Genomic DNA, 22,133 nt, shown 5'->3' with positions numbered 1-22,133 from the left:
AAATACCATTTGACCCAGCAATCCCATTACTGAGTATATGCCCAAAGGATTGTAAATCATTCTGTTATAAAGACATATGCACATGTATGTTTATTGAGGCACTGTTCACAACAGCAAAGACTTAGAACCAACCCACATGCCCATCAAAGATAGACTAGATAAAGAAAATGTGGCACATATACACCATGGAGTACTATGCAGCCATAAAAAAGGATGAGATCATGTCCTTTGCAGGGACATGGATGAAAGTGGAAGCCATCATTTTCAGCAAACTGACACAAGAACAGAAAACCAAATACCACATGTTCTCACTCATAAGTGGGTGTTGTACAATGAGAACACAGGGACGCAGGGAGGGGAACATCACACAGCAGGACCTGGGGAGTGGGGGGCTAGGGGAGAAATAACAGAGGGTAGGGGGATTGGGGAGGGATAGCATTAGGAGAAATATCTAATGTAGACGACAGAGTGATAGATGCGGCAAACCACCACCATGGCACATGTATACCTATGTAACAAACCTGCACGATCTGCTCATGTACGCAGAACTTAAAGTATAATAAATAAATTTTTTTAAAAAAAGAAAGAAAGCAAACAGTGTTAAAAGGAAAGTTTTCCCAGTTATAAGACTGTCTGAAAATCCTTAACACCTGAAACTCCCTCACTCCCCTCACCTTTAAAGAAATATGCAGGCTCTTTGCCTCTTTGGCACTGTAGTACATTCTGAGGGGGGTAGGAATAGGTTGGGAGAAGACCTGATTATTTCCCTTAATTGATTATTTTCCTCTCAGAGCTCCATTATATGTCTCAATCTCAACAGGTTTAAATAAGTTAAAAGAGTTAGACCTTTTCCAAATTCTCGCAAAAAGACAAAGGAGGGAAATGTAGTATCCTTTCTTTTAGGATTTTTTCAGGTGTGAGAAAGCAGTCTAGTAGCTAGCTAACTCTGAGCATGCTAGTGCCTTTGCAGACATCCAAGTGCTTTATATTTAACTCTGGGCTCCCGTGCACATTCTGGTAATAACTTGTGTTTTACATATTAGTTTTCTGAAACTCTATTTTATGGTCTCCTGCACTTGTAGCAATGACTAGGGACTCAAGATGAGGCGAGGATAGGGAAGAAAGCTCTCATCTATTCTTTGCATCCAGTTCTCACCTTGCGGAGCCTAGGCGCCTACCTATAACCCTCCCACATTTTCTCAGCTATATTTCTTGGGTAAAGCCCTGGCCCTGGCAAATCTATCCTCATTCTTTTCTTCATTTCTTTCTGTGGTCATCAGATAAGTGTCTGAGCCTCTACACGGAGCCTGTGAAGAATAAGGGAATCTTTGATGTTAATTGTGGATATCACTCTTCCATTCTTCTTTATGTATGAAACTATGTAAAACAAGGAGACTCTACTTATCTTAGCACTTTTTGTTTCTTTGTTTGTTTTTTGCACTGTGTTATTGTAGCTTAGACTAGAGTTAGCTTTCTCCTGGACCTGCAGGGGCTGGGTAAGACTGGACTCTACCTTCTCCTGTCTTCACATTTCTGCTTGAGAAAAAACAACAGACACATGAAGTGGTCACTGGAGAATCTGGCTATTTGTAAATTGGTACACTTTTTTAGGAACCTTATTCTTTTTCCCAATCAGATCATCCTCACATCACATTAAGTCTGAAACCACAAAAATGCTAACAAAACCTCTAGATTTCTTTGCGAATTTTTTTCTATTGATGAAGATACCAGGAATGTCCTCAAAGCAGGGGATTTTTTTTCCTGAAAAGAATAGAGGAGCTGTTTTAGTTGCTTGGAAGAAGTAGCATTTACATGAGAGTTCCCCTTGGAATTTTTCTTCTCTCCTGTCTCTGGTATGTGATTTCAACATTCTAGGTAAGTACTAGCAGGTATATGTCTAGCTATAGATGATTAACAATTTTCCTGAGCAATGTTGGACGGGGGTTGTGGCAGCTAAACAATAAATGTTAAGTGTCATTACTTCACTAAATTCACTTAATCCTGTGGAGATGTTTAATAAAATGTACAAAATAGAATATGCTAATTATCCACTTGGAGAGATAAGAAAAGCATGCCCAAAAACAGTCAGCTAGCTCTAGGGGGCAGTGCATGATTGACATCAGCAGTTATTACTCTAGAAGCGAGGTACAGGAGCTAAGCATTTGTAGGTAAGAGTTAGTAACTTAACAACTGACACAAAAGCTAACAAGAAAAATCATGTGATTATTGGTGCAGAAAAGGAATTTGACAAAATACAACACAGATTCATGTTAAACACTGAAAAATAAAAACTAATAACTAATTCTTTAACATAAAACTGGCATACACCATCACCCCAAACCAGCAGGCTTTCCTATTAAAGTAGGTGAAGGAAAAAGATGTCCATTACCTCTACTGCTATCTATCATTGTGTTGGAGCTACTTGCTAATGCAGTCAGCCCAGAGAAACAATTCGAAGCATAAGAATTGAAAAGAAAGATAAAATATCTGCATGTAAGTAGATAAAATGATTGTACATCAGAAAACCTAAAAGAGCACAAAGACCACTACCAAAAGACTGGCTACAGTATAAACATTTTAAAAATTCCTGTCATTTGAATGCCAAAACAAAAAACAGTTAAAAGAAAATGTAGAAGAAAAGAGCATATTTTCTGTTGGACAAAGTGAAAAGAAAGAGAAAGAAAATTCTTAAGTGAAAATTAAGGGTAGGTAGACAGGTCAATTAAATGGAATAGCAAATCTGTAATATGGCCTAATTGTATATGGAACTTCATGTATGATAGTAACAGCATCTCAAATCATTGGTGGGAAATGACTTTCCAGTAAGTCCTTGTTCTAAGAGGAAAAACTTGTATTTCTTCTAGATATAAGTTTACTTGTGACAAATGTGACCATGATAGTGTTCCATTTAGGCCCACAGTCATTAAACTGGGGTCATGTACCTTGAGGCAAATGAAGACTTTCTTAAAACCAGCCTGCTCTAGAACATGCTTAAGGGTCTTGATGTCATGCTGCTGCTTCTTTCTTGTTTCTTTTTCCAACCTCCCCCTTCCCCCCTGCCCCTTCAATAAACGTATACATCTCAACCATCCAGAATGGTGCATTGTACCAGGGTGCTAAAAAAAAAAAAATCCCCAAGGTGCCAAATAAAGAGACAATTTATTATCTTCTGGCTTCTGACAGAGAGCCCTTAACAGCTAAGCAAGATATATTGCAAAACAAATATATTTCAACTGGTGAAAGCCTCAATGCAAGGTTCTTTACCAAATCCAACTATCTACTTTAGAATTAGAATTATGAAATGAGTTGGTTGTTACTGGAACGCATCATGTAACATTCTTATTTGAATTGAAAAATGAAGTCAGGCTTTATTTTTTCTGACAGAAAATAAATCTTATGTGGTCAGTTAGTTGACAATGTGGGGTGTGAGGGAAAGAGAAGAGTTAAAGAAGATTCTAGTATTTTTGGCTGTAGTGAATAGGTGAATTATATCACCGCACTGATTTCTTGAAATGGAGAAGAGAGAGGAATAAGCCTAAGGGAGGGAATACAGCATGTTGTGGAAATCTTACATTTTAGATGCCAGACAGACATTTGGCATAGATGTTATATAGATTATAGTATATATCAGCTAGGCTTTCAACAGAGAGGGTTGGATGGAAATATAAATCTGGGAGTCATCAATGTATGGATGGTAATTAAAACCATATTCCTAGATGAAATCACTTAGAGAGTGCATGCAGATGGCATATATGTTTGAGAGTTGAGCCCTGAGACAACACAGTATCTAGAAGTAAGCAAGAGGAAGGTGAGCTAGAAAAGGAGGCTGAGGAGGAGTGGCTTGTGAGGTTGAAGCCAAACCAGGAAAGTGTGGCATCTCCAAATTCAAGCAGAGATAAGGAGAGAATGTTTCAAGGAGAGAATAGCCAAACTGTCAAATTTTTCTGAGAAATTTAATAAGAAAAAACATGATAATGGATCGTTGAATTTGAGGCTATGAAAGTCATTGGTGACCTTAACAAAGTGATTCCAATACAAAGATAGAGATACAAATCTGCCTGGAATGGGTTTGGAGTAAGAAAGGGTGAGGGAGTAGAAATAGTGAATTTAGAAAGCTTTTAAAAAGTGTTATGTTATTAAGAGAGACAAGGAACTAAAAGGGTATGAGCTATTTTACCCATTGAGCCACTAATTCCAGTTCTAGGATGCTGTCTGAATGAAATGATAAAAAATTAAATTAAAATGTGTCTTTAAAGATGTTTACCACAATGCTATTTAAAATAATAAAATTTAGAAATAAATAATAAAAAATATCCCCAAACAGGCAAATTATAAAGGATGGTATGCCTATTGTGTGGTATAGTGGACAATTCAAATTAAATGCAAGACATTTTTAATTTAAAAATGAGAATAAAAGAACATAAAATTATTCTTACAATACATGCACTCTCTAAGTGATATTATAATATGCAAAAATGTGAAACAAGCAAAATAAGTAAAATAGAAACAAAAGTGGAAAAAAGGTAAAAATAGAAAAAGAGTTCTCATGTCTATATCGCAGAGCTATGTATTTTTAGTAGTTACCAAAATTTTTTCAATTTGAAATTCATAAAACACACATAGGGTTAACATGACTCTTATTTCCCATAATAAAAGTAGTCTAATGATTAGCTTCCTTTCCATAACTCTAGTTACTTTGACTAGAAAATGCTTCTGTGCAGCATAAATTCAGCTCATAAAATAGTAGAGAACCAAAATTATCCCCCTCCCTTTTGTCTATGATAATTAGGAATCTATTGGCCGTAAATGACAGAATTTCAATTCATGCTGGCTTGATCCCGAAAGAGAATATTTTGACGTTTGCAAAGTCAGAGCTGGATTTATAGGCTCTGATGCTCTTGGAAATCTGCTTTTCTTCATCTCAACATTGTCTTTCTCCATCTCTTACTAAGATGTGAATGATGTCCTGTAAAGTTGTGCATTGAATATGTGGCAGCTGCACTAGGCAGAAAAACAAAAGAAAGAAAATGGCACATGTCCACTGAAATGAAACTCTGTAAAGCAGTTATGCTCACTTAGTGCTTATATCTTTGTGCTTAGCATCTTTTCCACAATAGTTTTTAGTTTTCAGATGCTGTGAACCTGTACTAAGAACTGTTTAAAATTTCAGTTATACAACAGATTAAAGCAAATCTTGAATGTGCCCTTGAGGACAAATCTTTTCTGCTCATGAATCCATTCCTTCTTCTCCTTTCTTTCTCTTAAATTGTTCTTTGTCTCTTCCACCCATTCAAGAACCCAAATGAATACCCAACATTCTGCACCAAGAAAATCTTTCCTTGGCAGAAACAATGGTGAGTGAGATTATTCTAAATCCACTGACTGCTTTTCTAGGGTGATTCATCTTGGACAGATATTCAATGCAAATAAAAGCTGCAAACTTTGACTAGAAGTTTCCACGTCTGTCACTTCATCTTTCATTGAATAATATTACCAAAAGCTCTTTTTTAGCAAAATAGATTTCTCTTCCTTGTTGTTCTCTATTTCAAATTTTAAAGAGTACTTTTCTCTTTCTGAATGATGTGAAAACAACAACAAAAGACAGAATAACTGTTTTAATTTTACTATAGTGTCGATGTTTACTTTATAATGTGCTCGATGATTCTCAAAACCCGTATCAATTAATAGAATAATAAAGCTACAAGATCTGCAAAACTTTAGCATGTTGCTGCCTGAAGAACAATTCTGTTTTATGTACTCCAAACCATGCTTTTCTAAGAGTAAACCAAATTAGACACCAAACATGTTTGTGATGATAAAAGAAAGACACAGGGGGTAAATTAGAAATTAGCCCTAATGTCTAAGGACTGGTTTATCCTTATGACAACTCGGTACCCTGAAGAGCAGGGGAGACTATGGAACATATCTAAACCAGGCCTGGATAGGTCCCAGGATAACTAAAATCTCATATCAATTAAGGAGTTATTTTCAATGAAAATCATGCAAAGATTTTTGCAGCCAGACAAGGAAGAGAACAAAGTGTAAAGCAAAGTAAAATGTAGCTCTGTTTTATTTGTTTGGTCTGTATTATTTAATTTAAAAGTTTGTCCTTTAGGAGGTTGAGTGCAGAGAAGCTATTAGTGTTCCCATCCTTATCCCTAAGCAAATTCACATTGGAAGGTCGTCAGGGAATTACAACACATTTGGGAAAGTGTTTAGATTTTTCATTTCCTTCAATAAGGGCTATTAATTGATGGGAGAATTGCTCAGGGAAAAGGAAATTTATCTGCCCGTTGAATCAATTATTATGAAAACATAATTTTTCAGTGCATTTAGAAATGTGCTTGTAAATTAAATCTTTGATGTTATTTAACAGTTTAAATTTAGATTGATATTAATAACTCTTTCTTGAAAACAATTTCAAGATATTCCTTAACGTTGTTGATGGTAAGGATGGATAATCTCTTGCCATGTTTTCTCTTTGTCTGGAAAGCAACCCAGTTCTGGGCTGTGTGCAGTCCTCTTACACTAACAATTGCCTCAAGCCAACATTCCCTCTTATCTCACAGCATTTTCCAATAAAAATTGGCTCTTTCAGTCATATTTGAAAACTTTTAATTTCCTAAACCCTTCTTGTTTATTATTTCTTGATCATTGCCCTTGATAAGTTTATCCTGCCTGGCAGGTATTCTCTTACCATCTCTCTCATTTTAAATCCTACACATGTTTCAAATACAAATCCAAAATCCAATTTCCATTAAGCTGGAAGTAGCTTTTTTTATTCATGATGCATTTTACAAGCTCTTTGTTTGTTCTGTTCTTTGACGCTATTTTCCCCCCATACAAAACTTACATTTTTAAGTTTTGCACAAAATCATATCATTTTGTAATTTTTCTGCAACGTCACTAGTGGAAAATGGACATTCTACTTTTCTTCGAATATTTCCTGTAGAGAGGAATATTTTATGTTTTAAAGCAGTCTGCTTCTTTTTTGGAGACCTTGAATTGCTAGTTCTTTTTTTATAGTGAGCTAAAATTTGTTTTCAAACAAATTTTAACCATTGACCATATATTTGCCTTTACACATGGGTATAAATATAACCAGTCATTTATTTATTCAATCATCATTGGGTTAGTGCTTAGTGGTTAAAAAAAATTGGTATCTCCATAAAGCTTACATACAGTGAGAGATAGTTTGTGTATTAGATAACAAGCTCTTTATATATAGCATAATGTCTAAAATATATATGTATGCTGTCCAGGCTGAGTGCAGCGGCATGGTCATGACTCATGCAGCCTCAAACTCCTGAGCTTAAATGATCCTCCCACCTCAGCCTCCTAAAGTGCTGGGATTACAGGTGTGAGCCACCATGCCCATGCCCAAATATATTTTTATGTTGCCAAAATAGGTAGAGATGAGGAAATAGAAAAGCCTCAGATAATAATTATAAAAAACATCGTTTCATGCTGATTAGAAGAGGAAATGAATGAGTGGTTCCTTTGTGGGGTTGTGTACAGACTGAAGGTGGGGCATCTCCCTCGTTATAGGGCAGAAGTTGGTGGCTGAGTCTGTGATCTGCAGAGAGCTAAGCCATGTTCTTAGTGATTAGGGCTCTTACTCTTGCTTTCCATTTTATCTCTGAAATAATGAAAACTATAAGGACAAGGTCTTTCATAGCACTGCGTCTGAAACATAAAAATCAACAGTCTTGTGTAACTGCAGTCAAAAATAGAAACCTCTGTTTCCTGGACACGTGTAGACTGGAAACTCTGCTCTACTTTCTACTGGCTTTCTTCCCTGTTTAGAGAGAAACAAATACAGAGGATCAGGCATCAGCTCTCCACTTTCTAAATGATTCGTTTTATTTTCCCAACTTTCCTGGAAACCCCAGAAGAATCAACTTGCCCTTATTCCTTCAGTCTTTTGGGAATACCCATTGTATTTGGCTTTTCCCCTGTTCAGAAACATTTCTATTTATGCCTTCAATGAAGCCACAGGACCACTAAAGAAGATCTTTGGTGTTATTTATTATCTCTCCCATCCTGAGATATTAATATATTCACTAGAAGTGAAAAGCATAGAGTTATTTGTATTCAGAAAAACCAGACAATCACCACCACCTCTCACTCCTTTTTCTACTCTTTCCTTCCCTGCAACCCAAGCAACATACAGACATACATTCAAATATACACACCTTTGCAGTTATACAGGGAAAAGCAAACGATCTATAATCAATGTGGAGAAAGAAAAACACTAATTGCTGGTGGGATTATGCATCAGAGATGCTTAAAGGATGTCAAACACTTTTATTACCAACTGGGGCTTCTTAGTGAGTACTCTGGTGACAAGGGTCAGGGCCTTTTATAATGTTATCACCTGAGGAGCCCCTAACTCTACACAACCAAGTCTTAACTGGATGAAGGGAAACAAAGTTGAGGAAGGCACAGCCACAGCATGTATAAGTTTAGGGACTATTTGACTGAAATGAAATTTGCCTGATAGTCTTCTTTCAAAATTTGTCGAAAATATTAAATTTGAATGACGTTTAAATGGTATGGTAGAAAATAGTATTCGAGGCTCAGTACGGTGGCTCATGCCTGTAATCCCAGTACTTTGGGAGGCCAAGGCGGGCAGATCTCTTAAGCCAAGGAGTTGGAAATCAGCCTGGACAACAGGGTGAAATGCTGTCTCTACCAAAAATACAAAAATTAGCCAGGTGTGGTGGTCGCCTATAATCCCAGCTACTAGGGAGGCTAAGGTGGTTGAATCGCTTGTGTCTTTGCCACAAGAACCAGAGATGATCTGCCAGTTCAGAAGCTGATTATCTTCCAGACACGTGATAATAGCTACTCCTCAACTTAGTGGAGTAGAGGGAAGCTGGGCTAGGCACCTCTGGTCATACAGGAAAGGAATTGAGTAGGATAAGTTAAGCACCTTCTTCTTTCTGTACAAGATTTGTATTTCCCCAAGAGGTCAGTGCTTTACGCTTTTAGTCCATCCTTTAATCTCTCCTTAGTTAATGTCAGCCAGACTCGTTGGCCTTTCTCACCTCAGTGGAATGGCCAATAATTTCTTTTTTCAAACTGGCACTGGAGAATTTAGTGATTAATTTCACTAGTACCCAATTCCACTGTGATTCTTACACTATTCTGTAATGTTTGGGGACAGGTAAAGTTCTTAATATGGATGTATATAGTTTGATTATGTTTATAAGAAACATAAAATACGGTAAAGATATTTCAATAGTGGAAGATAGATTTCATATATTAAAAACAATTTCCAGATGGTTGAATGATTTTATTGTAAAAAGCAAAATGATAAAATGTTGTCTAGGAATCTGGGAATATTTATATAAACCTGTATTATTTTTAAGTATGGTAGAAATACAGAAGCTATAAAGAAGACAGGCATATTTAACTATACACAGTTTAGAGTATATTTAGAGGCAAAGGATACCATGCGATATGCTATGAACAAAATCAGAAGACAAACAATGGACTGGAGAAGTGAAAAAAAAATTGACATCACTAGCACACATTTTTAAATCAGAAACAAATAACCTAAAAGAAAAATGGACAAAGATGTAAAAGGTGATTCAGGGGAAAAATTCCAACTGGCCACACATTTGTTAACAGACTTGTTTCACTAGGAGGCATTTTAGCCTATATTTATATAAGCAGAAGTGGGAAAGGACTGTTATCAGATTATTAATATCATTTACCTCAGTAGGGAGCAGGTGAGATTAACTTTTTTCTTATATAGCTTTTTATTATCTCATTTATTACAATAAGCAGCATTATTTTATAATTTGAAGTATATCAAATAAAAAGTTTAAAAAAAGAAAAATAATTAGATTAAAATAAAGTACTATTCTGTTAACTGCTAAAATTTGAAGGAGAAAGTGAGTTTAAGGACTGTGGATTGAAAGCATTGCTCAATAAATGCAGTTTGAGAGAGTTTTTCTGGCAACAGTAACCTGTTTCCTGTCCATACTTCATGAATGCTGTTCGCAGGCTCAAATCCTTTCAGTTTAGGGCCTGTGGGTCTCCCCCAGTCCCTGTGGCAGGTGAGTCTCGGGTACAACACTGTGTCCTGAGTCTCTTGGTCTTACAACTGAGATGGTGAGAATGACAGTGTTGGCAGCTTTTTGCATGTTCACAGAACATTTTCTATTCCTTGCATTCCCGGATGCTCCTAACCTCTAAGAAATCAGGTAAAATATTTCCTCACTGGAATGCTGCCCAAAACAAGAAAGAAAAGAAATTGAGCTATTTGCAAAGTCTTTGCATTTCAGAGCTCCAAGCTCCCCTTCTTGTGTAAAGATCCCATGTTGGGACTGAATGACACTTTTGAGTACTGCTGATCCTTAACAGCGACAGAGAACTGGGCAGATATGACCTGTGACTCACAATGAGCTGATTCTGAAGAGCTTTGTTTAGAAACCCTCATGTCCTAAGAAGATTGTTCTGACCACAATAAAAAACACCGTCTGGCTTCTATCACTTCTTTTCTGCCCCTGGCCCAAAGTATCTTTTGGATACGTCCCAGGTGTCTCCTCCTTCAGTCCATCACTGCCCAGTGGGAAGGATGGAGGCCACAAATGACCACGGCAGGTGGGGCAGCACATGTTGACAGGCCTTCTCATCTCCCTGAGTAAAACGTGTCTTGTTCTACCGAAGCCCAGGGCTCAGCTCTGTGTGTGCAGCCAGCCTCATGCAGATCACTGGAGTTGTGTGATGCTGCAGCCACAGAGCTGGAAACAGGGCTTCTGGGTATAGCACGCAGACCCCCTATCATGTCCTGACTCTTTACAGTAATCTCAAATGTATGCCTGTTTTGTTCCTTATTAGAGAATAAATATCAGGATTGATTCCCCACTGTTGAGTATTAAAATAGAGATATGCTTCTTTGGTTGTCAAAAAGAAATGAGGGAAAAAATGGACAACAATGACCGTCGTGTTGTATTGAAAAATTTTCAAAATATGGGAGAGAGAGGTTTTCACTATTTTTATTTTTATTTTTGCCTAATAGCCATAGGAACAGAGCCAAGTGAGAAGTATTTTGCATAAGAAGTCCTATAAACAAATTTTCTTGGGATATTAGGTTTCTGTGAAGAAAACCTTTCTCTTGCCACTATGCATGTTGGAAATGAAAATCAGAAGAACTTTCTCAAGTCAGGAGATTTGATTTCATTCTGCCACTTGCTAATTATGTGACCTGGCAAATTAATCTTTCTGAATCTTAGTTTTCTGCCTTGTGGAGAAATAGTATTGTTACTATCAGCATTATTAAATATAGCATATTGATAGAATGATTTACTTTACAAGAATTAAAAGGAAATAAGATGATCTCTATCAATCAACCTGGCTGGTCTTCAAGTCTATTTTGTTGGGTAAAATGAAAGGAAATTGTGGAGAAAAACATATAATATGTTAACATTTAGGTAAAAATGCCATAAAATCATAGTATATATTTCTCATGAGTATGTGCCTATATATATATGTCCATATTAATAATCACAGAGAGTTTAAAATATAAATTACAAACATTTCCATTGAGAGAAATGATGAGACAAGTCTCAATCATTTTGGGTTTGTTTGCCAAAGTTAAGGATGTGTGCCCAAGAGACAGGTCTATACCTTTCTCCGAAGATGATTTTGAGGGCTCCAAATTTAAAGGCAAAGGGTGGGATATTGAGAAGTATACATTTTTTATGTAAGAGGAGGGTAGGGAAAAATAGTCATTCATGCCTTTGTCTGGCTCAGTAAATCCGCCATTTTTTTTTTAAACATAAGATGGCATAGACAAAATGGGGCAGGGGAACAATAAGATATGCATTTGAGTCTGGTGGGCAGGGGGGTGACTGCACCTGTAAAGATAAGCTATCAACTTACATTGCCAAGGTGAATTTTTTTTTTTTTTTTTTTTTTAATCGCAGCTGCTCGTTTTATTTCTCCCTCCATTCTCCGGTGGAGGGTGGAGCCCTCCAAGCAGCGGAGGAATCGCGCTTTTCTCCTCTCCCGTCCGTGCCTCCCTCTTTCTCAGCCGATCAGTCCAGGAGGAATTGCCGGCGCGGCCCTGGGACGGCCGGAGCCGGGGGTGACTGCTCGCTAGCGCCTCCCGGGCTTTGTCGCGGGTCCGAGCCCCCGCAGGGGTGGGCATAGCCCCGGGGCCGCGGAAAGCGAAGGCAACTGGGCAGCAAGGTGAAATTTTAACAGAGACACCTCAGGGTAAAGATCTTGCAGTATACTAGGAATTTCCTTGTGGTCAAAATATGGGGGAGGCATGTAGCTTTTCATCTTGTAACCATCTTATTTAGGAACCGAAAGGGGGAGGTGGGTTTGCATGACACAGTTCCCAGCTTAACTTTTCCCTTTGGCTTTATGAGTTTGGGGTCCCAACATTTAATTTCCTTTCAAAATCCCAAAGCAACATTTAGCTCTGGGAAAAGAGAACAGATGAAAACATGAGCAGAGAGGACTTAAGCTTTATCTGTAATGTTCCAACTTTTAAAAAATGACAAGGCATATAGCTTTACCTAATCTGGAGAAACCAGAGATGGTTTCCCATGTGATGTCAATGAAGAATTCTTAATTTTTGGCATAATCAACTCAATCTTCTAGTTATTGAGCCTACCACAGAGAAAAGAGGAGAGAACTGAAAATATTTTTTTCTTTAATTGCCCATATCAAAGTTAGATTTGAGACACAAATAATATTTCAGTGGATTCTCTGTCAGCAGGTCTTGGGGAAGAACGAAGGAGAGGACTTAGAGGCAGGGAGCCAGAAAATTGATGCCCCTGCGTCCAAGAAAGGAGGAACAGCTAGGGGGACAAAGCTGGGGTTGAGAAGAGTGCTCGTTTTTTTGTTTTGTTTTTGTTTTTTCCCACTAGCTACAACATTTGGAGCTAAGAGAATTTTGAAAATGTTATTTATTGTAGGCACAAGTTCCTAGTTATTTCATGAAAAAATTAAAATTAAAATGTGGAAGATACATACCCTAAATAATTTTATACTTTCATTTTTGCATCAAAACTTACAGTTTTTATTTATGTTCTTCGTTCATTTGATATTAGTGTGAGCAAATGTTTATTATATGGACTTTGTCTATATTTTACCTCACTGTGTGTCAAGGGCATTACTATGTTTTTAGTATTGTTAGCTCATTAATTGGTTGTAGAGCATTCAGTCAAACTGCCATCCAAATTCCTCTAAATGGTTGAAAATTTTTTACTATTTTCTTGCCTAGAGGGTTTTTTTCTACTTAAAATTAGTCCTTAATATAAATTCTGAGAAATGGGTCAAAGGTGTTCATTCAGTTCCAAACAGTTCAAAGGTGTGAACTGTTTAACGAATCTTAAAGTCCCTCTCCAAGTAATTCACTATGTAAAAACTTGTACCATTATATTGTATTGCAACAAACAGGGTGAGAAAATAACTTCCCACAAACTGAAGATGAGGAAGATTACATATTTTATTTTACGTATTTGTGAACAAGCTTCCCATAGTTCATTGTTTTTAAAAGTTAGTTTTAAACAGATCTTTAAAAATTATTCTTTTAAAAAGTATTTTTTACTTTTTTGTAAAAGAAATTATTTTGATATTGTTTATATATTTGTCTCTACCCACATCTTATGTTGAATCGTAATCCCCAGTGGTGGAGGTAGGGCCTGAGGGGAAATGTTTGGATCACAGGGCAGATCCCTCATGACTTGGTGCTGCCTTTGCAATAGTGAGTGAGTTCTCACAAGACCTGGTCATTTAAAAGGGTGTGGCTCCTCCCCTTCACTCTCTCTGTCTTGATTCTGCTCTGGCCATGTGACATGCCTGCTCCCCTTTTGCCTTCTGTCATGATTGAAAACTTCCTTAGGCCTCCCCAGAAGCCAACCAGATACCAGTACCATGCTTCCTGTAAAGCCTACAGAGCCATGAGCCAATTAAAACTTTTTTTCTTTATAAATTACCCAGTTTCAGGTGATTCTTTATAGTGGTACATGACTGGCCTAATGATGAGGAAGATTACATATTTACGTTTTCGTGAACAAGTTTCCCATAAGCCTGTAGGCGCACACAATGCAAGAGTGAAAGAGGCTTAGCTGCCTCCACCTATATGCAAAGGATTGTATGAGAAAGCCTGGGTGTCAAGGCAGAAGACTGCTGAGCAAATTGGAACTGAGAGTGGGTCATTACTTTAAAGATACCTGAAAATGTGGAAGCAGTTTTGGTACTGGGTAACAGGCAGAGGTTGGAGAAGTTTGGAGGGCTCAGAAGACAGGAAGATGAGCAAATATTTGGAACCTCTTAGGGATTGGTTAAATGATTGTGACTAAAATGCTGATAGTGATATGGACAATGAAGGCCAGACTGATGAAGTTTCAGATGGAAATGAGGTATTTACTGGGAATTGAAGCAAAGGTCACCCATGCTATTCCTTAGCAACAAAGTTGGCTGCACTGTGCCCCTGCCCTAGAGATCTGTGGAAGTTTGAACTTCAGAGTGATAATTTAGGTTATCTGGTGGAAGCATTTTCTAAACAACAAAGCATTCAAGATGTGACCTGGCTGCTTCTAATAACCTATACTCAGATGCAGTAGCAAAGAAATGACTTAAAGCTAGAATTTATATTTAAAAAAGTAAAGTGTAAAAGTTTGGAAAATTTGCAGCCTAGCCATGTGGCAGAGAAAGAAAACGACTTTTCAGGAAAGGAATTCAAGCAAGCCACTGAAGCAGCCTTTTGCTAGAGATATTTGCATAAGAGAGCCAAATACTCATAGTCAAGACAATGGGGAAAAGGCTTCAAAGCATTTCAGAGACCTTTGCAGCAGTCCCTCGCATCACAGGCCTTGAGGCCTAGGAGGAGAGAATGGTCAGGCCCAGGACTCTACTGCCCTGCACAGCCTCAAGACACTGTTCTCCACATCCAGGCCACTCTGGCCATGACTCAAAGGGGCCCAGGTACATCTCAGGCTGCCACTTTGGAGGGTTCAAGCCATAATACCACAGTTTCCATGTGGTGTTAAGCCTGTAGGCACACACAATGAAAGAGTGAAAGAGGCTTGGCAGCCTCCACTTAGATTCAAAGGATGTATGAGAAAGCCTGGGTGGCAAGGCAGAAGACGACTGCAGGGGCAGAGCCCCCCACAAATAACCTCTACTAGGACAGTGTGGAGGAGAAATAGGAGTTGGAGGCCCCACACAGAATCCTCACTGGAGCACTGCTTAGCAGAGCTGTGGGAAAGGGGCCACTGTCCTCTAGACCCCAGAATAGTAGATTCACTGACAGCTTGCACCCTGTGCCTGGGAAAGCCACAGGCGCTCAACAACCTGTGAGAGAAGCTGCCGGGGTGGTGCCCTGCAAATCCACAGAGGTGGAGCTGTATGGAATAAGGCTCTAAATCTTCCTTCCTCTTTTACCTTTCATCTATCACCAGTCCAAACAAAGATTTGCTCAGATCCAGATTAAATGATAGGATTCTGTTAGGAGTGTGGCTTAAACCAGTGCAGCAGGTGGCAGATGCCCTCCTGCTCTGCCAGGTAGGCTGAGGACCCACTGCCTCACTTGGCCTCCCAACTCCATCTAGGGAGTCAGAGCTGACACAGGACCATGGTTGTAGTCTTCCCAAGAATTCTCTGTTCTCTTCCACCACCCACCTAATGCTAAATGTCCTTCTCTTCTCCTTAGTCTTGTGAGGGACCCTCTCCTGTTCTTGTTCAGATCATGACAAATTCCCAACTGTCCAGGGCTATGAACTCAGGAGCTAGTGTCTCAGGGCCCCTTTTCCCTCTAATTGTTGCATTTGCTGAGCATGCACTTTTTTTTCTTTTTTTTTTTTTTTTGAGACAGGGTCTTGCTCTATTGCTGGAGTACAGTGGTGGGATCTTGGCTTAGTGCAACCTCCACCTCCCCAGTTCAAGTGATTATCCTGCCTCAGCCTCCCAAGTAGCTGGGGCTACAGGCATGTGCCACCATGCCCAGCTAATTTTTTTGTATTTTTAGTAGAGTACTGGGATTACAGGCATAAGCCACCATGTCCAGCTGAGCATGCACTTTTAAAAGCCTGGAACAATGACCAATAATCCCTGGGCAAAGAAGCCTTCTCTATCTAGGTCTTGGATGTATGTTTTTAGGGTTATTATTACTATTTTACCTGCAGGAGTGTATAGAAGATTCTCAGATAGTGAGAGAAGGTTCCTTTGAGGTTAAAGTAGTTAGAGAGAGAGAGAGAGAGTAAGAAAAGATACCTGCCATTTGCTGAGCATGTAGGACATGCTAGGCATTTAAGCCAAGTGTTAAAGCCATGTCTCATAAAAGCTTGCAAATTAGAGTTGTTATCTCATTTAAAAAAATGGAAACACTAAAAGCTTAAGCTATTTGCCTACAATTATTATTACATAGCTATTAGTAAAGCATAATTCTCCTGATCCAGTGTCTCCCAGTTACTATGATGTCTTTGCAAGAAAAAAAATCAGTGTGGTTACAACAAACACTCTCCTTCCTCCTGTGCACTGGTGTTTTTGTATGACAACCCTGGGAAGCATTCTGTTTGTGCCTCTCAGCACTCAGTAATATAAGGCAGTGTCTTCAGGAACCAGATTTCCAATGTACAGATTTGTTGCATTTGCTGTACTCTTTGAATAAAACTTTCCTATGGCAAAATCGGCATCTCCTTTTCCAGAGTATCCCCACCCTCTGTAAAGAATGTATTCTGGTGCCTGGTTTGGACAGTGTCAAAACTGGTAGAGATCAAGATAGCTCCCAGATGATGTACCATAGTTACAAAGTAGGTGCACAGCCTTCCCTTCTGTTTCAGATATTTCTGTCTCCTGGGGCTCGATCCAGCTTCTCTTCCAGGCCCTGCAACATAAAACACTCATCAGTCATAGGTCAAACCAGCCACCTTCTCCAGAAGGGCCACTCTAGGTACAGGATAGGGCTGCTACCTTGGAGAGCCAGTGCTAGATAAAGTTGCTATTCATTGTTCCTTCTGGATTCCTGATTTATGACCTTATGTTATTCAGTGACTGCTTCAAACTGGTAGCATTACATAATCAATTTACTGAGATGAGTTTTCTGGAAGCTTTTTATCACAACTCACAGGTCAAAAGTGGGAGGATCTTAACCATGTAGACTTTTTTAAGGAACAAAAACACCTCTTTTTGCAGTGACTTTGAGAAACACTCTTTGTTTGAAATAAGTTGAATTCCTCACATCTCTCTAGACTTATTTTTTCATATTCATTGACACAGATGAAATGGAAAGTAAAATGCTAAATAGTTAATAGTGGTAATGTCTGTAGGTTGAGGTTACAGATGTTTTTTAAATTTGTTTTTTCTTTTGTGACAAATGAATGTTTAGTCTTAGAATACATGTTATTTTGGTGAGAGGTTAATCTTTTGAGGTGTAAATTGTTTGGTTCTCCTTAGGAAAGAAAACAATAAAGAGTGAAGAAGAAACTTTCCCCCTTCCATCTGCACATTCCCCTCAAAGACAGCCACATCTCTGGCTTCTAAATCATAAACTCTTCCAGTCACAGAGCCAGAAACAACAAGTGTCTTACATAGGGTTTTCCACTCTATTTTTTAGCCTAAAATAAATGACGGTCAGATTTTCCTCTTACGTCCACTATGTGATTTCTGGGTTTTGGTGTAGATAGAAAGAAGGAGAGAAAGAAAAATGGACAGAAGTCTGTGCGGGCTAAAAATGGCAGGATACGTTCTATTAATTTTTATACCATTTCTTCCCCTCCTCTTTGAATGCTTAGCTGCCCTTTTCTTAGGCTATCTCCCCATTTCCCAGGCAGTGAAACCTAAACCATGCTCAATTTGCAATGACTTTTCTAACAAACTCACAAGCACACACAGGTAGCCTTTACTGCCTATACTCTCCTATGCAGAGATGGGATAGTAAAGCATTCTACTCATCGGACAGTCCTTCAAATAACTTGTCAGGAGAAACAGGTCTTCTTGTAACTTTAAAACATTCCCAATTAAAGAGAGCATTAGTCTACAGTGATTTGAAGAGCTAGCAATAAAAAACCTTGTTTTAATGCTATATCATTTGGCTATGTAGAGTTGTGTCTATTCCTCACTGTAATTAAGCTACTATGAGTGTCAGATAATAATCATATGATACAGTTCAGCCTCCTTGGATTTTGGTGTATTAAAATGTGTATTTTTCTTTCTGAAATAATGATTGGTATTGAGTTAATAGTAGATAATTTGAAAAATAAAGATTATTATAAAGGAGCAAAACAATGAACAGTATTAGATCTAATATTCAAAGATAACTCATACTGTTGCAAACATTTTTGAGTCATTTTATTCACATGTTATTGTAAATGTTATTTTATTTACATGTTAAACACATGTTATTTCAGTATTTTGTCTACATATTTTGTACATAATTGTGGTCACACTGTGGGTAAATTTTTTCCTCGGTGATGTTTAACACTGGGGCATGTAATGGAGAAAGTATAGACTTTGGAGTCAGATAGACCTGATTTCAGATTCTGATAGCTATTTGTCTGGGGTACAGGGTGAGGAAGGGGGCTTAACCTTTCTAAGTTTGCATTGCCTAATATGTTAACTGAAAGTAATATTGATGATCCTTCATCGTTATTTTGAGAATTCAGTGAGGTGATATTTGCAAAATACAAGGCACATAGTACTTGCTTTTGATAAACAGTACTTCCATTGCAAGCACTTTGTAAGTACTATATATGTGATTACATAATTGAAAGAATGTATCACAACATAAGTAGGCTGAGTTTATGTTAGCTTCATATAACTTACTTCAGCTAACTCCTTTCCTTTGGTAGGCTGCTTAAGGTACTAAATATTCAAATTAATATGTAACATCTTGAAAAAATTTTATCACCACTTTAATGGAGTGCCTAGCATAGGCAATGATCCTAAAATGAAGATAGTAAGTAAGAATAATAAAATTGTGAATGAAAACCTTTTGTTTGAATCAGGTAATGAATGATACCTACTTGTTCCTACCCTTTGTTCTTTGCTAATAGGTCCAGCAAAAAAATGTTACAGGCAGAACTGTATTTATAAATGTATCTGTTCTGTGGAAGAAGATAAAACATCCATAGCTGTTAGCTGTTAGGCAGATTCCCTAATGTGTAGTGCACATATGAGTTGCCCATATAATCCTGATAAAAGAGCTTGCTTTCTAATGGTGTGGTAATGGAGTTAGTATCCTGAGTGACCCTCTAGAAATATTAGCTATGCTGAATCCCACAGAAAAATCACAGAGAAGGTGGTGAATGCAGTGATAAGACTCATCTGAGTTAGGACTCAGTAAACTGCAAAAGTAATTGTCAACATGGGCACAAAAATCTTGACCAATAACTGCTTTTCCTTAGAGTTTTTTTTTTTTTTTTTTTTTTTTTTTTTTTTTTTAGGGCTTGCTCAATATAGCAAGTTCCCCATCTTATGGTTGCAGAGCCTCAGCTGTAGAATTTGAGTACAGGCTGCAGGTGACTAGGGAGCACTGTGCCTCCACAGCACAGAGGTAGGTGGCCGAGTCTCTGGTCTGCGTGGCTGTGATGTTCAGGATGCTGAAATGTTCTGTTTTATCTAATATGCTACTTAAGCTTCCAGACTTCTTTTCAATTCCACTTGAAGTTAGTATAAATAGAAATGTGGGAGCTTTCTTTTCCTGCTTGTACCATAGTAGGCTTTGAAAGTTAGCTGCTTCATAACTGCAGTTGAGAGTCACGCTGTCTTCCTCATGGACAACCAGAGATGGAGGGCTTTGTACCACCTTGTCTTCACTGCTCACCCCTGTGAAGAAGAATGTAATAATTATTCACCATTGAAACCATAGGCCTCCCAGATAAGTCAGAATGAAGTCTGCTTTACCCTGTTAGTGTTCTGAGGATCAATCCTCAGGTTTCCTGGTTGCCCCTGACTCTTCGTAGTAACCCTACTTACAGCTCAGTTGAAGCCAAAAGATCAGTAATGAAGCCTGTGGATACTTCATCATCCTTCAATTATCAAGTGTGGTTTCCTGGGCAAAATGTGATTCACTGCCCTAAGCGCTTCCTTTTCTTTTTGAACCATCACTCTCCACCCCTAGCATGTGCATGTGTATGAGCACGCACACACACACACACACACACACACACACACACACACTCTCTCTCTCTCTCTCTCTCTCTCTCTCTCTCTCTCTCTCTCTCTCTCAGAAAAAGGGAAACAGCAATTTGGCTATTCAGCCAACTATTAAAAAATAAAGTGTCATTTGGTTCTATTCAAATTCAAATCCCTCCCACTCCATCACCCATGGGAATCATTCAAAATAGAACACTGCCATCTTGTGAGCTGGTGCAGAATAGCTGAAAACTTGTGTCCACGTGTTTTACGAATGATGGTAGATACTTCCACAATTGTCTCACCATTGAAGAACAGGCTACCCAAAGCTGTCCATAATTCCAGTAGTCAGTAATTCTATTGTTTCTTGTCCAGGATTCTTAAGGGAGTGGTCATGCCTGCTCCATGCCCATGCTTTCATCTCCTTGCTAACTGAAACCTGGCATAGCCAGGCCATGACCCTGCAGATGATGGCAAGTCTCTGAGAAATGGCAGAGTTCCCAAATGAGAATAACCTCAGTTCCTCAAAGACCGTGTAAGGCAGAGTCATCTGCTGAACTGGAATACCTGCTCCAGATTTTCACAAGAAAGACAAATAAGCTTTGTTCATTAAGCCTCTGAACATTTGGCATATATTTGTTAGAATAGTTTGGTCTTCGCTAATACACTTGGAGTACAGCTTTGCTTGCATTCCATTCCATAAATGTTATTACATAGTTTTCTTGTCATCGTCTAGGAATGTCTATTTTTAGTAAAATACATATAATCTATGTAGGTAGTGTCCAAGTCTGGGAAGACTAGTAGTTTCTTGCTTGATCTTTATAATCACTAAGAAAAAGAATTACTAATTAGAAAGTTCAGATCTCAAGGTGAAGACAAACACATTTGCATTCCAGAAAAGCTGAGTTGCCCAGTGGAGATGAAGTAATGGATCACTTGGTTTCCAAGACTACTTTTTTTGTGACAATGATAATTTGGCCTAATTCTCTAGATCTTAAGCAAGAAACAAAACCCAGAAACATGAAGTAAGAGACTGATAATCTGCCAACACCACAATAAAGTAACTAATGCCATGTTCTATTACTGCTTAAGAATATAGTTTATACTGTTCCCATGAAGGTCAGATAATTTTATCCACTGTTTTTTGGTTATAAGTTTCCTTCTGCATTTCTGGGTGGCACAGAGACACAGATAATTAATTACCATCTTGCACCTTAATTCACATAACATTTTTTTTTTTTTTTTGAGACGGAGTCTCGCTCTATTGCCAGGCAGGAGTGCAGTGGCGCAATCTCGGCTCACTGCAACCTCTGCCTTGTGGGTTCAAGTAATTTTCCTGCCTTAGCTTCCTGAGTATTTGGGACTACAGGTATGCACCACCAAGCCCACCTATTTTTTTTTTTTTTTTTAAGTAGAGACTGGGTTTCACCATGTTGGCCAGGATGGTCTCAATCTCCTGATCTTGTGATCCACCCACCTCGGCATCCCAAAGTGCTGAGGTTACAGGCATGAGTTACCACACTCAGCCTCTCATGTAACATTTTTATTTGACTATCTTCTTTGTGCCAAGAACAGAAGTGCATACAGAAATGAATAGGGCAATCTTTACTTTCAATACTAGCCTACACTTTAAAAAACCTTCTATAGAATTATTATTTAACCCAGCAATCCCATTATTGGGTATATACACAAAGGGATATAAATTGTTCTACCATAAAGACACATGCACATGTATGTTCATGGCAGCACTATTCACAATAGCAAAGACATGGCGTCAGCCTAAATGCCCAACAATGGTAGACTGAATAAAGAACATGTGGTACATATACATGATGGAATGCTACACAGCCATCAGGAAAAATGAGATCATGTCTTTGGCAGCACGATGAATGGAGCTGAAGGCCATTATTCTAAACAAATTAACACAGGAACAGAAAACCAAATACCACATGTTCTCACTTATATGTGGGAGCTGAACCTTGAGTACACATGGACACAAAGAAGGGAACAACAGACACCCAGGCCTTCTT

General features: G+C 38.4%; 1 long non-coding RNA gene and 2 gene segments (V, D, J or C); 1 reads left to right on the top strand and 2 right to left on the bottom strand.

The window, feature by feature from the left end:
• The window catches only part of LOC116541484, a 271,561-nt gene extending 251,934 nt beyond the window's left edge, over nucleotides 1-19,627 (top strand). The window contains exon 3 of the long non-coding RNA XR_004264829.1: nucleotides 19,516-19,627. This is a non-coding gene — a long non-coding RNA (uncharacterized LOC116541484). The remainder of the gene's footprint in view (nucleotides 1-19,515) is intronic.
• LOC116541450 overlaps nucleotides 1-22,133 on the bottom strand; it is a 544,521-nt gene that overhangs the window by 288,319 nt on the left and 234,069 nt on the right.
• LOC116541463 lies at nucleotides 18,293-20,158 on the bottom strand. The segment is given in 2 exon segments: nucleotides 18,293-19,794; nucleotides 19,945-20,158. Coding segments are annotated over 2 exon segments (405 nt in total).

The sequence above is a fragment of the Sapajus apella genome, unplaced genomic scaffold, assembly GCF_009761245.1.
Source record: "Sapajus apella isolate SASKATOON/1434 unplaced genomic scaffold, GSC_monkey_1.0 scaffold151, whole genome shotgun sequence".
NCBI lineage: Eukaryota > Metazoa > Chordata > Mammalia > Primates > Cebidae > Sapajus > Sapajus apella.
The sequence above is the reverse complement of the archived record's forward strand: the minus strand, read 5'-3'. Positions and strand labels throughout refer to the sequence as shown.